The 14,776-nt window shown below is 44.5% G+C and overlaps 1 protein-coding gene across 1 annotated transcript in view; it reads right to left on the bottom strand.

Moving 5' to 3' along the window:
• The window catches only part of scfd1 (sec1 family domain containing 1), a 451,124-nt gene that overhangs the window by 398,073 nt on the left and 38,275 nt on the right, over positions 1 to 14,776 (bottom strand). Inside the window, exons 4-5 of the mRNA XM_078233262.1 lie at positions 8,712 to 8,802; positions 8,426 to 8,548 (exon numbers count right to left, since the gene is read on the bottom strand). Coding sequence (XP_078089388.1) covers positions 8,426 to 8,548; positions 8,712 to 8,802 — 214 coding nt within the window. The remainder of the gene's footprint in view (positions 1 to 8,425; positions 8,549 to 8,711; positions 8,803 to 14,776) is intronic.

The raw sequence follows: 14,776 nt of genomic DNA, 5'->3' as shown, positions 1-14,776 counted from the left end.
CAGCCTTCTGTTATCGCGATCTGTCTCCTACAACTAAGCCAATTTTGAAACCACCTTGTCAATTTACCCTGTATCCCATGTGCTTTTGCCTTCTTTATAAATCTCCCCTGTGGGACCTTGTCAAAGGCCTTGCTGAAATCCAAACTGCAGAATACTGAGGGAAGCAAGGGTGGAAATTACTGGGGCCTTGACAGAAGTCTTTGTATTCTTATTGGCTATCCTCCAGAACTTAACATGTAGCCAAAGTTGTTGCATTGTTTAAGGACAGGAGGGATAATCCAGGAAATTATAGGCCGTGAGCCTTACGTCAGTGGTAGGGAAATTATTGGAAAATATTCTTAGGGGCAGGATTTACTCACATTTGGAAACAAATGGACTTATTAATGATAGACAGCATGGTTTTGTTAAGGGGAGGTCGTGCCTCACTAATTTGATCGGGTTTTTCAAGGAAGTGACGAAGATGATGGATGAGCGAAAGGCAGTGGATGTTGTATACATGGACTTCAGTAAAGCCTTTGACAAGGTTCCTCATGGTGGACTGATACAAAAGGTGAAGTCACACGGGATTAAGGGAGAGCTGGCAAGATGGATACAGAACTGGCTTAACAGCTGATCAATTTACCAGTTCCTTTGATGCTCACTCTGAGTTTCACTCAGGCTGAAGTCTTCCCTCACTGATCCTGCACCATTTAAAAAGTCCCTTTCTTGTACATAGAGTTGGGAAGAGTCATTCTCTAGCTTAGCTTCCTGTTACAGTAACATCTATCAGGCCCTATTCAGGGAAAGGGCTTTCAGGACAATGACAGTTAACTGTGACTCAGTCAGCTACCCGTTTGACTTGACTACTTAACTTGAAAAAGATTCTTTAGTTGAATTCCCACTTTGAACCAAATTTCCAAACATACTCAGTCGGTCTCCCTCATGGCCGTGGACCACTTCTGGTTAATGCTATGACACAGTAAAAAGTCTCACAACACCAGGTTGAAGTCCAACAGGTTTATTTGGTAGCAAAATCCACTGGCTTTCGGAGCGCTCCCCCTTTGAGGGGGAGCGCTCCAAACCTGGTGTTGCGAGACCTTTTACTGCGTTTACCCCAGTCCAACGCCGGCATCTCCACATAATGCTATGACACCATAGTTATCAGTGGATAGTTTCAGAGCATCTTTGACACCTGTCCTGACTGATATGCCTCCATAGGTTTCCCACTTCTTCGAAGCATCCTGGGAGTTACCACTGACATGGCATTTAACAAGACAAGTCATATAAATGGGCGGCACGGTAGCACAGTGGTTAGCGCTGCTGCTTCACAGCTCCAGGGACCTGGGTTCGAATCCCGGCTCGGGTCGCTGTCTGTGTGGAGTTTGCACATTCTCCTCGTGTCTGCGTGGGTTTCCTCCCACAGTCCAAAGATGTGCGGGCTAGGTTGATTGGCCATTCTAAATTGCCCCTTAGTGTCCCGGGATGCATAGGTTAGAGGGGTTACTGGGTAAATATGTAGGGATATGTGGATAGGGCCTGGGTGGGATTGTGGTTGGTGCACACTCGATGGGCCAAATGGCCGCTTTCTGCACTGTAGGATTCTATGATTCTAAATACTTCAGCTGAAAAAAGTCAGAGGTTGACAATACTGCTGCAAATAATTTTGCTTCCCGATGACTCAAAGTTAGTCCACCATCTACAAGGCACAAGTCAGGAGTGTGATGGAATATTTTCCACTTGCCTGGATGAGTGCATCTCCAACAACGCTCAAGAAGCCCAACACCATCCAGGACAAAAGCAGCCACTTTGATCAGCACCCCACCTTAAACATTCACACCAATGGCACACTGTGGACAGCAATGTGTCTAGAAACACAAGATGCATTGCACCAACTCGGCAAGCCTCCTTTGACAGTGCCTTTCAAACCCACAAACTCTGCAACCTAGAATTACACGGGGGCTGATGTATGGGATGATCTTCCAGTTCCCCTTCAAGCCACAATCCATTCTGATCTGGAACTATATCGTCCATTCTTCACTGTCATTGGGTGAAATTCCTCAAATGTCCTTCCTAACAGCACTGTGTTGCTACACCAGATGGAGCACAATGGCTCAAGAAAGCTCTGCAACCACCTCCTTTGTGAAGGAAATTGGGGACGGTTAACAAATACTAGCTGGTGAATATTTTTTCAATGGTGGCCGTTGTTGGGAGAGGCTGTTCGGGGGTAAGTCCACGTCTGCCATGTGGGAGTCTTTTAAGGAACAGTTGATAAGGCTGCAGGACAGTCATGTGCCTGTAAAAAGGATGGGTAAGGTAGGATTCGAGAGCCGTGGATAACCAGGGAAATTGAGGATCTGATCAAAAAGAAAAGAGGCGTACGTGAGGTCCAGGCAACTGAAAACAGATGCAGCTCGGGGGGAATACAGAGAGAGTAGGAAAGAACTCAAACGGGGAGTTAGAAGGGCAAAAAGAGGTCACGAAATGTTCTTGGCAGATAGGATTAAGGAGAATCCTAAGGCTCTTTATTCATATGTTAGGAACAAAAGAGTTGTCAGGGAAAAAGTTGGATCTCTCAGGGACAAAGGAGGGGAATTATGCTTAGAACCCAAGGGAATAGGGGAGATCCTAAATGAATACTTTGCATCGGTATTCACAAAGGAGAGGGACTTGTTGACTGGGAGTATCTCAGAGAGAGGTGTTGACCCGTTAGAGAGAATCTCCATTACAAGGGAGGAAGTGTTAGGTTTTTTAGGTAACATTAAAACTGGCAAATCCCCAGGACCTGATGGCATCTATCCTAGACTGCTCAGGGAGACAAGCGATGTAATTACTGGGCCTCTGACGGAAATCTTTGTCTCTTCCTTGGACACAGAAGAGGTCCCTGAGGATTGGAGGATAGCGAATGTGGTACCGTTATTTAAGAAGGGTAGCAGGGATAACCCGGGTAACTATAGGCCAGTGAGCTTGACGTCCGTTGTAGGGGAGTTGTTGGAGAGGATTCTTAGAGACAGGATGTATGCGCATTTAGAACAGAACAATCTCATTAGTGACAGACAGCATGGTTTTGTAAGAGGGAGGTCGTGCCTTACAAATTTGGTGGAGTTTTTTGAGGAAGTGACAAAAACGGTTGACGAAGGAAGGGCCGTGGATGTCGTCTATATGGATTTCAGTAAGGCATTTGACAAAATCCCTCATGGCAGGTTGGTTAAGAAGGTTAAGGCTCATGGGATACAAGGAAAGGTGGCTCGATGGGTAGAAAACTGGCTTGGCCACAGGAGACAGAGGGTAACAGGCGAAGGGTCTTTTTCCAGCTGGAGGTCTGTGACCAGTGGTGTTCCGCAGGGCTCTGTACTGGGACCTCTGCTATTTGTGATATATATATATGATTTGGAAGGTGTAACTGGTGTTATCAGCAAGTTTGCGGATGACACGAAGATGGCTGGACTTGCGGATAGCGATGAACATTGTCGGACAATACAGCAGGATATAGATAGGCTGGAAAATTGGGCGGAGAAATAGCAGATGGAATTTAATCCAGATAAATGCGAAGTGATGCATTTTGGAAGAACTAATGTAGGGGGGAGTTATACAATAAGTGGCAGAGCCATCAAGAGTATAGAAACACAGAGGGACCTAGGTGTGCAAGTCCACAAATCCTTGTAGGTGGCAGCACAGGTGGAGAAGGTGGTGAAGGCAGCATATGGTATGCTTGCCTTTATAGGACGGGGTACAGAGTATAAAAGCTGGAGTCTGATGTTGCAGCTGTATAGAACGCTGGTTAGGCCACATTTGGAGAACTGCGTCCAGTTCTGGTCGCCGCAATACCAGAAGGACGTGGAGGCTTTAGAGAGAGAGTGCAGAGAAGGTTTACCAGGATGTTGCCTGGTATGGAGGGTCTTAGCTATGAGGAGAGATTGGGTAAACTGGGCTTGTTCTCCGTGGAAAGATGGAGAATGAGGGGAGACCTAATAGAGGTGTACAAAATTATGAAGGATATAGATAGGGTGAACAGTGGGAACCTTTTTCCCAGGTCGGAGGTGACGATCACGAGGGGTCACAGGCTCAAGGTGAGAGGGGCGAGGTATAACTCAGATATTAGAGGGATGTTTTTTACACAGAGGGTGGTGGGGGCCTGGAATGCGCTGCCAAGTAGGGTGGTGGAGGCAGACACACTGGCATCGTTTAAGACTTAGTCACATGAGCAGTCTGGGAATGGAGGGATACAAACGAATGATCTAGTTGGACCAATAAGCGGCACAGGCTTGGAGGGCTGAAGGGCCTGTTTCCTGTGCTGTACTGTTCTTTGTTCGTTACCAAATGCTTTTGGAAATTCAAATACAGTACATCTATTGGCTCCCTTTTAACCACGCTGCCTGTTACATCCTCAAAGAACTCTATTCAGTTTGTAAACACAATTTCCACGCATTAAAAGAACAAACAAAATTACAGCGCAGGAACAGGTCCTTTGGCCCTCCAAGCCTGCACCGCCCATGCTACCCAACATAACTAAAACCCCCTACCCTTCCGGGGACCATATCCCTCTATTCCCATCCTATTCATGTATTTGTCCAGACACCCCTTAAAAGTCACTATCATATCTGCTTCCACTACCACCCTCGGCAACGGGTTCCAGGCACCCACCACCCTCTGTAAAAAATCTGTCTCGTATATCTTCTTTAAACCTTGCCCCTCACACCTTAAACCTGTGCCTCCTAGTAGTTGACTCTTCCAACCTGGGAAAAAGCTTCTGACTAGCCACTCTGTCCATGCCCCTCATAATCTTGTGAACTTCTATCAAATTGCCTCTTAACCTCCGTCATTCCAGTGACTACAAACAAAGTTTCTCCAACCTTTAAAATGCCCTGGCAACATCCTGGTAAATCTTTTCTGTATCCTCTCCAAAGCATCCACATCCTTCTGGTAGTGTGGCGACCAGAATTGAACACTATATTCCAAGTGCGGCCTAACTAACGTTCTATAAAGATGCAACGTGACTTGCCAATTTTTAAACTCAATACCCCGGCCGATGAAGGCAAGCATGCCATATGTCGCCTTGACTACCTTCTCCACCTGCACTGCCACTTTGTGACCTGTGTACCTGTACACCCAGATCCCTTTGCCTATCAACACTCCTAAGGGTTCTGCCATTTACTATATATTTCCCATCTGTATTAGACCTTCCAAAATGCACTACCTCACACTTGTCCGGATTAAACTCCATCTCTCCGCCCAAGTCTCCAACTGATCTATATCCTGCTGTATCCTCTGACGGTCCTCATCTCTGTCTGCAAATCCACCAACCTTTGCGTCATCCGCAAATAACTAATCAAACCAGTTACATTTTCCTCCAAATCATTTATATATATTACAAACAGCAAAGGTCCCAGCACTGATCCCTGAGGAACGCCACTTGTCACAGCCCATTCAGAAACGCACCCTTCCACTGCTACCCTCTGTCTTCTTTGACCGAGCCAGTTTTGTATCCACCTTGCCAGCTCACCTCTGATCCCATGCGACTTCACCTTCTGCACCAGTCTGCCATGAGGAACAGTGTCAAAGGCCTTACTGAAGTCCATGTAGACAACATCCACTGCCCTACCCTCATCACTCATCTTCGTCACTTCCTCGAAAAACTCAATCAAGTTAGTGAGACACGATGTCCCCTTCATGTTGCCTCTCATTAATACGTGCACTTATTTCCAAGTGGGAATAAATCCTGTTTCGAAGAATCCTCTCCAATAATTTCCCTACCATTGATGTGAGCTCACCGGCCTGTAATTCCCTGGATTATTCTCGCTACCCTTCTTAAATAAATATTGGCTGCACTCCAATCCTCTGGGGCCTCCCTGTAACCAGTGAGAATACAAAGATTTCTCTCAAGGCCCCAGCAATTTCCTCCCTTGCCCTTTTCAGTATTCTGGGGTATATCCCATCAGGCTAAACTATGTTATGTTGTGAAGTTCAGTTTGTAAAGATGCAAAGAATGTAAAATACCTGAAGAATAATATTAGTGTGTGGTCCCTTTAAAAAGCTGGCTGTATGTTCAATGCCAAGATGTTTAAAATACAGCATACAGAGTACACAAATGTCAACATTTGTTGCAGAGATCAAAACATAAGGGTTTGCCTTGGTAACAGGCTCTGCAGGATTTTGCATTTTGAGAGCCTATGAGTTTAAAGACACTCAGCTAACAGCCTACGAGTTTAAAGAAAACACTCAGCTAACAGGAAATTTGAATTTGCTATTGTTGCCAACCTCAAACCAATCTGGCTACAGGGAATGGAGCAGGAGTATAAACAGGAATTCAACTGCCTGCCTTCAGTGACTCCAGTTCTGTTCAGTGAGTTCAGCTGAGTTAAACTGAGAGCCAGCCAAAAAAGAAAGCCATCTAAGGGCGGCACGGTAGCACAGTGGTTAGCACTGCTGCTTCACAGCTCCAGGGTCCCGGGTTCGATTCCCGGCTCGGGTCACTGTCTGTGTGGAGTTTGCACATTCTCCTCGTGTCTGCGTGGGTTTCCTCCGGGTGCTCCGGTTTCCTCCCACAGTCCAAAGATGTGCGGGTTAGGTTGATTGGCCAGGTTAAAAAAAATTGCCCCTTAGAGTCCTGGGATGTGTAGATTAGCGGGTAAAATATGTGGGGGTAGGGCCTGGGTGGGATTGTGGTCGGTGCAGACTCGATGGGCCGAATGGCCTCCTTCTGCACTGTAGGGTTTCTATGATTCTATGATTCTATGATCTCTAAAGCTGTTCTCCATCCTGCCAGCTAACGAACTCTCTCTGAAGTGAATTCTCCATTGATTTAACAACAGGACATCAAGTCAGAAAGGCCTTACAGACAGATAAAGCACCAGAAAGAAAACTCCAAAGCTTCCAAGCCATCAGACCTCGTTGTCTATCTTTTTTTGAGAGTGACTAAGATTTTGTTATTACTGTTTTGGTACTGAATGGTCCTTGTCTTTATTTGAACAGCATTTAAGTCGAACCATCCTTTAATTAAAATGTTACTTGCTTAGTTAAAGTTCCGGTTGGTTAAATAAACTAACTTGTTAATTATTCACTTAAAGCGAGTGTCAGGTCTTTATATTAATGAACTTCTAAAAGTTAATATAGAACAGTTAACAACTTCCAAACGCTTTACCAGATTACGACGCGAGATAAAGGGGATTAATCTCTGTATTGTAACAGTTAGCTATCCCTAATCGTATTATGATATTCTAAATGTCCTGCAACTACTTCCTTCATAATATATTCCAGCATCCTCCCAATGATAGATGTTAGGCTATAGTCTATAGTTCTCTATTTTTTGCCTACTCCTTTCTTAAATAGAAGTGTTACCATTGTGGTTTTCCAATGCACTGGGATCTTTTCAGAATCACTGGAATCTACATACTGTTAAAGAGCAGAAATTGCTCTATACACCAGCAATTTTCTTTTGATACAGATATCAACTTACAGGAGGCACATTTCAAACCAAATTAATAATTTTATTACATGCATAATGGCATCATATGGTAGATACGGGGAAGGTGATGGCCTAGTGGTATTGCCGCTAGACTAGTAATCCAGAAACTCAGTTAATGTTTTGGGGCCCGGGTTCGAATCCCCTACGCGGACAGTGGAATTTGAATTCAATTGAAAAAAAAAATCTGGAATTAAGACTCTACTGATGACCATAAAACCACTGCCAATTGTTGGAAAAACCCATCTGGTTCACTAATGTTCTTTAGGGAAGGAAATCTGCTGTCCTTACCTGGTCTGGCCTACATGTGACTCAAGAGCCACAGCAATGTGGTTGACTCTCAACTGCCCTCTGAACAAGGGCAACTAGGGATGGGCAATAAATGTTGGCCAGCCAGTGGCGCCCACATCCCACGAATGAATTAAAAATAAAATGCAGCTGTAAGTGATGGAATCAAAGTGATTAACTTGAGCATGTATCTTACATAATTAAACCAAAAGTTTAAATTTGCTGCATAGTGAACATTTTTCAAATGTAGCCAGCAAATTAGCTGTTTCAATTTCATATTCTAATTCTAGTTATACAGTCACTAAAGATTCTTAAACATTCTATATGAATGGAGTTCGTGAACATAGGCCGAGTGCATTGAATAAATTGCTATGGAGACACAACCACATGTCTTTAAGAGTATAAAAGGAATAGTCCTAATTATTTTAATTAGAAACAGATGCTTGAACCTATTTAAAATTGAAGGAATCAGCCCACAAAATATTAGCAGCGCTACAAAGAATGCCCTTAAAATTTAGGATTTACAGTTGAGCAGCTTCCAAATGGCAATTTTAAAAGACAAATTTAAATACCAGCATGAATGAAGTATGACATTTCTGGTTTAAACCATTATGTTTTGACACTGTAGTTTGAGAGGAAAAACAAAATTAGTTAGGTTAGAACAAAGCATCAGTTCCGAAGCTCATAAGACAATCTTACCTTGGCAATTTGGGCTACCGCATTAGTACTCAAAGCTGCACTAGCAATATCTTCAAGTTTACTTCTTGAAATTGCTGAGATGAAGTTTAAGTAATAAGACTCATAAAGCTGGTTCCGAAGATCCTGGAAAAAAAAATAGGTATCATGCAATTTTAAACCTGTATTCAATCATGCAAGTAAATTGAAGAAGTGACACGCAATAAGGTAAAATTCTCGAAGTCAGTTAAAATTTCACATACGAGAAACCATAAAACCCACACCTGTTACCTAAAAGTCTGTTAATTACCTGGCAAACCCGGTCAACGTTTTCTTCTGTTGGCATAACAAAATATATTGCTGGAACATCTGGAATAGGATCTCGATCAGAGTGCAACAGCCTGAAAAATTCAACTGCAATTTAAGTTCAAAGCAAAACTGTGTGTGTTAAATATATCATAGCTTAAGAACTATAAAGTCAAAATTTTATTTTGTACAAAATATTTTATAAATACATTTTCAAATTAAACTTTATGATTTGTTTTCTGACAACTCGCATTTATAATATGCATTTAACACTGCAAAATGGCCCAAGCTGAATGACAAAAACAACACCAATAAAAACATTGTATTTGTTTATCTGAAGGGCAGGTGACAGAAGTGTTAGTGAGGGATCACTTTGGGACCAGTGACCATAATTCTATTAGTTTTAAGATAGCTATGGAGAATGATAGATCTGGCCCAAAAATTAAAATTCTAAATTGGGGCAAGGCCAATTTTGATGGCATCAGGCAGGAACTTTCAACAGTTAATTGGGGGAGTCTGTGGGAAGGCAAAGGGACATAAGTGGGAGGCTTTCAAAAGTGTGCTAACCAGGATTCAGGGTAAGCACATTCCTCTTAGAGTGAAGGGCAAGGCTGGCAGAAGTTGGGAACCCTGGATGACTCGGGATATTGAAGCCATGGTCAAGAAGGAGGAGGAGACATGACATGCATAGGCAGCAGGGATCAAATGAATCCCTTGAAGAGCATAGGGGGTGTAGGAATAAAGAGAGGAATCAGGAGGGCAAAAAGGGGACACGAAATTGTTTTGGCAAATAAGGCAAAGGAGAATCCAAAGAGCTTCTACAAATACATAAAGGCCAAAAGAGTAACGAGGGAGATATTAGGGCCTCTTAAGGATCAACAAGGTCATCTATGTGCGGATCCACAAGAGATGGGTGAGATCTTAAATGAATATTTCTCATCAATATTTACTGTTGGATGCGAGGGAACTTGGGGAAGTAAATCGTGATGTCTTGAAGAGTATATGATGTGGAGTTGCTGACGTTGGACAGGGTAGGCACAGTCAGTAGTCTCGCAACACCATGTTAAAGTCCAACAGGTTTATTTGGTAGCACGAGCTTTCGGAGCACCGTTCCTTCATCAGGTGAGTGCCTTATAACTGCAAGTTGCGAGTGCCTAATGGCACTCACCAGATGAAGAAGCGGCACTCCAAAAGCTCATGCTACCAAATAAACCTGTAGGACTTTAACCTGGCGTTGTGAGACTACTTATTGAGGAGCATACATATTACAGAGGGGGTGGTGCTGGAAGTCTTAAAGCGCATCAAGATAGATAAATCCCTGGGACCTGATGAAGTGTATCCCAGGACATTGTGGGAGGCTAGGGAGGAAATTGCGGGTCCCCGAGCAGAGATATTTGAATCATCCATAGTCACAGGTGAGATGCCAGAAGATTGGAGGGTGGCAAATGTTGTGCCTTTGTTTAAAAAGGGATACAGGGAAAAGCCTGGGAAAGAGGCCGGTGAGTCTCACATCTGTGGTGGGAAGGTATTTTGAGAGACAGGATCTACAGGCATTTAGAGACACAAGGACTGATTAGGGCCAGACAGCATAGCTTCGCGAGTGGAAAATCATGTCTCACAAATTTGATTGAGTTTTTTTGAAGGGGTAACCAAGAAGGTAGATGAGGGCAGTGCAGTTGATATTGTCTACATGGACTTTAGCAAGGCCTTTGAAAAGGTACCGCATGGTAGGTTGTTGCAGAAGGTTAAATCTCATGGGATCTAGGGTGAGGTAGCTAAATGGATACAAAATTAGCTTGATGACAGAAGACAGAGGGTGGTTGTTCAAAACAGGCCTGTGACCAGTGATGTGCCTCAGGGATCGGTGCTGGGTCCACTGTTACTTGTCATTTATATTAATGATTTGGATGAGGATATAGGAGGCATGATTAGTAAGATTTCAGATGACACCAAGATTGTGGACAGTGAAGAAGGTTATCTCGGATTGCAACGGGATCTTGATTAATTAGGCCAGTGGGCTGACAAATGGCAGATGGAGTTTAATTTAGACAAATGCGAGGTGATGCAAAATGTAGACTGAACGAGGGCAGGACTTACTCAGTTAATGGTAGGGCGTTGAGGAGAGTTACAGAACAAAGATCTAGGGTACAAGTTCATAGCTCCTTGAAAGTGGAGTCACAGGTGGACAGAGTGGTGAAGAAGGCGTTCAGCATGCTTGGTTTCATTGGTCAGAACACTGAATACAGGAGTTGGGACGTCTTGAAGTTGTACAAGACATTGGTAAGGCCACACTTGGAATACTGTGTACAGTTCTGGTCACCCTATTATAGAAAGGATATTAAACTAGAAAGGGTGCGGAAAAGATTTGCCAGGATGCCAACGGGACTTGATGGTTTGAGTTATAAAGGAGAGCTGGATAGACTGGGACTTTTTTCTCTGCAGCGTAGAAGGCTGAGGGGTGACCTTATAGAGGTCTATAAAATAATGAGGGGCATAGATCAGCTAGATAGTCAATATCTTTTTCCAAAGGTAGGGAAGTCTAAAACTAGAGGGCATAGGTTTAAGGTGAGGGGGGAGAGATAAAAAAAAAAGGGTCCAGAGGGGCAATTTTTTCACACAGAGGGTGACCAATGTCTAGAACAAGCTGTCAGAGGTACTGGTAGCGGCAGGTACAATTTTGTCTTTTAAAAAGCGTTTAGACAGTTACATGGGTAAGATGGGTATAGAGGGATATGGGCCAAATGTGAGCAATTGGGACGGGCTTCGGGGTTTTAAAAAAAAAGGGTGGCATGGACAAGTTGGGCCGAAGGGCCTGTTTCCATGCTGTAAACCTCTATGACTCTATTTTTACAGAGAAATCAAGACAAGGGCATGTTTTCGGGAGCATTTTAAAAGATTTAGGCAGGGAAGTTCAGAACTTACAACCACAGCAATTGAAAGTGTTTAAAATCAGGGGTGTTCAAGAAGCAAAAATTGCAGGAGCTCAGAGGTCAAAGCTTGTAGGCAGAGAGGAGGTTTGAGGGGGAGTAAAGGATGGGACCTTGGAGGGATTTGAAAACAGAATGAGGATTTTAAAATTGAGGCGTTATCACATGGGAAGCCAGTGAAGGTCAGCAAGCAGAGGGGTGATGGACGAATGAGAATTGGAATAGGTTAAGATAGAGGAAGCAGAGTTTTAGATGAGCACAAGTTTACATACAGTGGGAGGTGGGAAGCCACCCAGGAGACATTGAAACAGTGAAGTCAAGAGGCAACTATTGTTTGCAAGAGAATTTTAGCAGAGGCAGGATCAGTGTGAAGATGGAATGATGAACAGGGAATGGAATTTGTGGTGGGAACCAAAACAATGGTTTCAGTCTTCCCAATATTTAGAAGGAAAATTCTGATCATTCAGGATCAGATGGCAGACAAGCCGTACAACAAATCAAAGACCGTGGGAGGGCTCCAAGGAGGCAGTGGTGGGATGGTGCTGAATTCATCGGTTTTCAGACAAATAATATTGTCAAAGAGAAATAAGGAATGAAAGAAGGCCAAGGATAGATCCTTGCGATCAAAGTTAGTGTGGTAAGAGAAGCCATTCTCAATGATTCTCCAACTATTAGATAAGAATGGAACCAAACTAAGGCTGTTCTAACCAATTGGATGATAGAGGAGAGACTGAAGCAGGATAGAATGATCAACTGTATGGAAAGCTGCAGATCGGTCGAGATGACCATAAGGTGAAAACAAATGGTTTATCATGGTCAGTCGCAAAGGAAGGAAGGTCTGTTTCAGTACTGTAATAAAAAGCGAAATACGGCAAATGCAAGAAATCTGAAAGAGAAACAACGAGCATGGGGAATCTCTGAAGCATATGAGAGAGCAGAACAGAGTTAATATTTCGTTTTTTGAAACTGAAGGGAAGACAAATGTGATATACTAAATGCTGTTGAAAAGAGAGAGGGGAAAATAGAACAAATTGGTGGAGGGGGGGGGAGAAGAGAGAAAAAGGGTGCAGAGGTTAAAATAACAAAGATGTTATGGAACAAGGCAAAGGAAGAAAAAAAACAATTGTCCAGAGTGAATTTTAATGGCAGAATTAACAGCTCTGCCTGAAAGCACAAGTATGAAAACAAGATGCAGACCGGCACTTGGCAAAATATAAATTTTGATTTATAGTGATTTGTGGCTGCAGTAAAAAGGATAAAGGATTAACTTTATTTTCATTAGTTTTTCGCGGGGTTTCTTTTTTACGAGTTTAAGGGAAAAGCGAAAGTAAGCGGGGTGACCTGGGAAAAATTTTTTTATTTTTTTTTAAGCGCGCGGGAGGTTTAAAAAGCAGGCCACACTATCCAGAGGGCAGCGTCGTTAGCGGGCAGCGGAGTGAGCAGGTAGCAGAGTGAGGGCTGAAGGGCTTTGGCTCAATAGGCCGAGAAGGAAACGGGCGAGGCAGGGTAGGTTTAGTTTTTAGTTGTTTCACCTCTTAAATCTTAAGTTCTTGCCCCTTTTCCTCAGATTCCACAGGGAATGATGAATGTGAAGCCAGTTTGCTGTTCTCAGTGCCGGATGTGGGAGGTCGTGGAGTTTCCTAGCCTCCCAGAAGTGAATATCTGCACTGGGTGCGTCGAGCTGTGGCTCCTAAGGGACCGAGTTAGGGAACTGGAGCTGCAGCTCGAGGTCAGGGAAAACGAGGAGGTGATAGATAGGAGTTATAGGCAGATGGTCACACCGGGGCCACAAGAAGCAGGCAAGTGGGTCACAGTCAGGAAAGGGAAACGTCAGGTGGTAGAGAGTACCCCAGTGGTTGTGCCCCTTAAAAATAAGTACTCTTGTTTGAGTACTGTTGGGGTGGACAGCCCACCTGGTGGAAGCAGTAGTGGTCGTGCCTCCGTCGCGGAGTCCGGCCTTGTAGCACAGAAGGGTAAGGAAAGGAGGAGGAAGGCAGTGGTGACAGGGGACTCTCCAGCGAGGGGGTCAGACAGGTGTTTTTGTGGAGGAAGTCGAGAAACGCGGATGGTGGTTTGCCTCCCTGGTGCCGGGATCAGGGATTTTTCTGACCGTATCCAAGAAATCCTGAAGTGGGAGGGAGAGGAGCCAGAGGTCATGGTGCATACTGGTACCACTGACATAGGCAGGAAAGGGGAAGGGGTTATGAAAGGAGAATATAGGAAGTTAGGTAGGGAGTTAAGAAGAAGGAATGCAAAGGCAGTAATTTCGGGATTGCTGCCTGTGCCACGGGACAGTGAGGGAAGGAACGGAATAAGGTGGAAGATCAATGCGTGGCTGAGGGATTGGAGCAGGGAGAAAGAAAGAAAGAAACCCTACAGCGCAGAAGGAGGCCATTTGGCCCATTGAGTCTGCACCGACCACAATCCCACCCAGGCCCTACCCACACATATTTACCTGCTAATCCCTCTAACCTACGCATCTCAGGACTCTTAGGGGCAATTTTTAACCTGGCCAATCAACCTAACCCGCACATCTTTGGACTGTGGGAGGAAACCAGAGCACCCGGAGGAAACCCACGCAGACACGAGGAGAACGTGCAAACTCCACACAGACAGTGACCCAAGCCGGGAATCGAACCTGGGACCCTGGAGCTGTGAAGCAGGGGTCAGGGATTCAGGTTCCTGGATCATTGGGACCTCTTTAGGGGCAGGTGCGACCTGTACAAAAAGGACGGGTTTCACTTAAATCCCAGGGGGACCAATATCCTGGCGGGAAGGTTTGCTAAGGCTACTGGGGAGTGTTTAAACTAGAATGGTTGGGGGGTGGGAATCGAAATGAGGTGACTGGGAGAGAGGAGGTTAGCTTAAAAATAAAAGGGGCTTGTAGACAGTGTGAGAGGGAGGATAGGCAGGTGACGGAGAAGGGGAGCGCTCAGACCGAAGGGTTGAGATGTGTGTATTTTAACGCAAGGAGTGTAGTGAACAAAATGGATGAGCTTAAAGCGTGGATCACTACTTGGAAGTGTGATGTGGTGGCCATTACAGAGACTTGGTTATCTCCGGGACAGGACTGGATACTTCAAGTGCCGGGTTTCAGATGTTTCAGGAGGGACAGGGAAGGAGGCAAAAGAGGTGGGGGAGT

The sequence above is a fragment of the Mustelus asterias genome, chromosome 18 (assembly GCF_964213995.1).
Source record: "Mustelus asterias chromosome 18, sMusAst1.hap1.1, whole genome shotgun sequence".
Lineage (NCBI taxonomy): Eukaryota > Metazoa > Chordata > Chondrichthyes > Carcharhiniformes > Triakidae > Mustelus > Mustelus asterias.
This window is presented reverse-complemented; position numbering and strand designations above follow the sequence as displayed.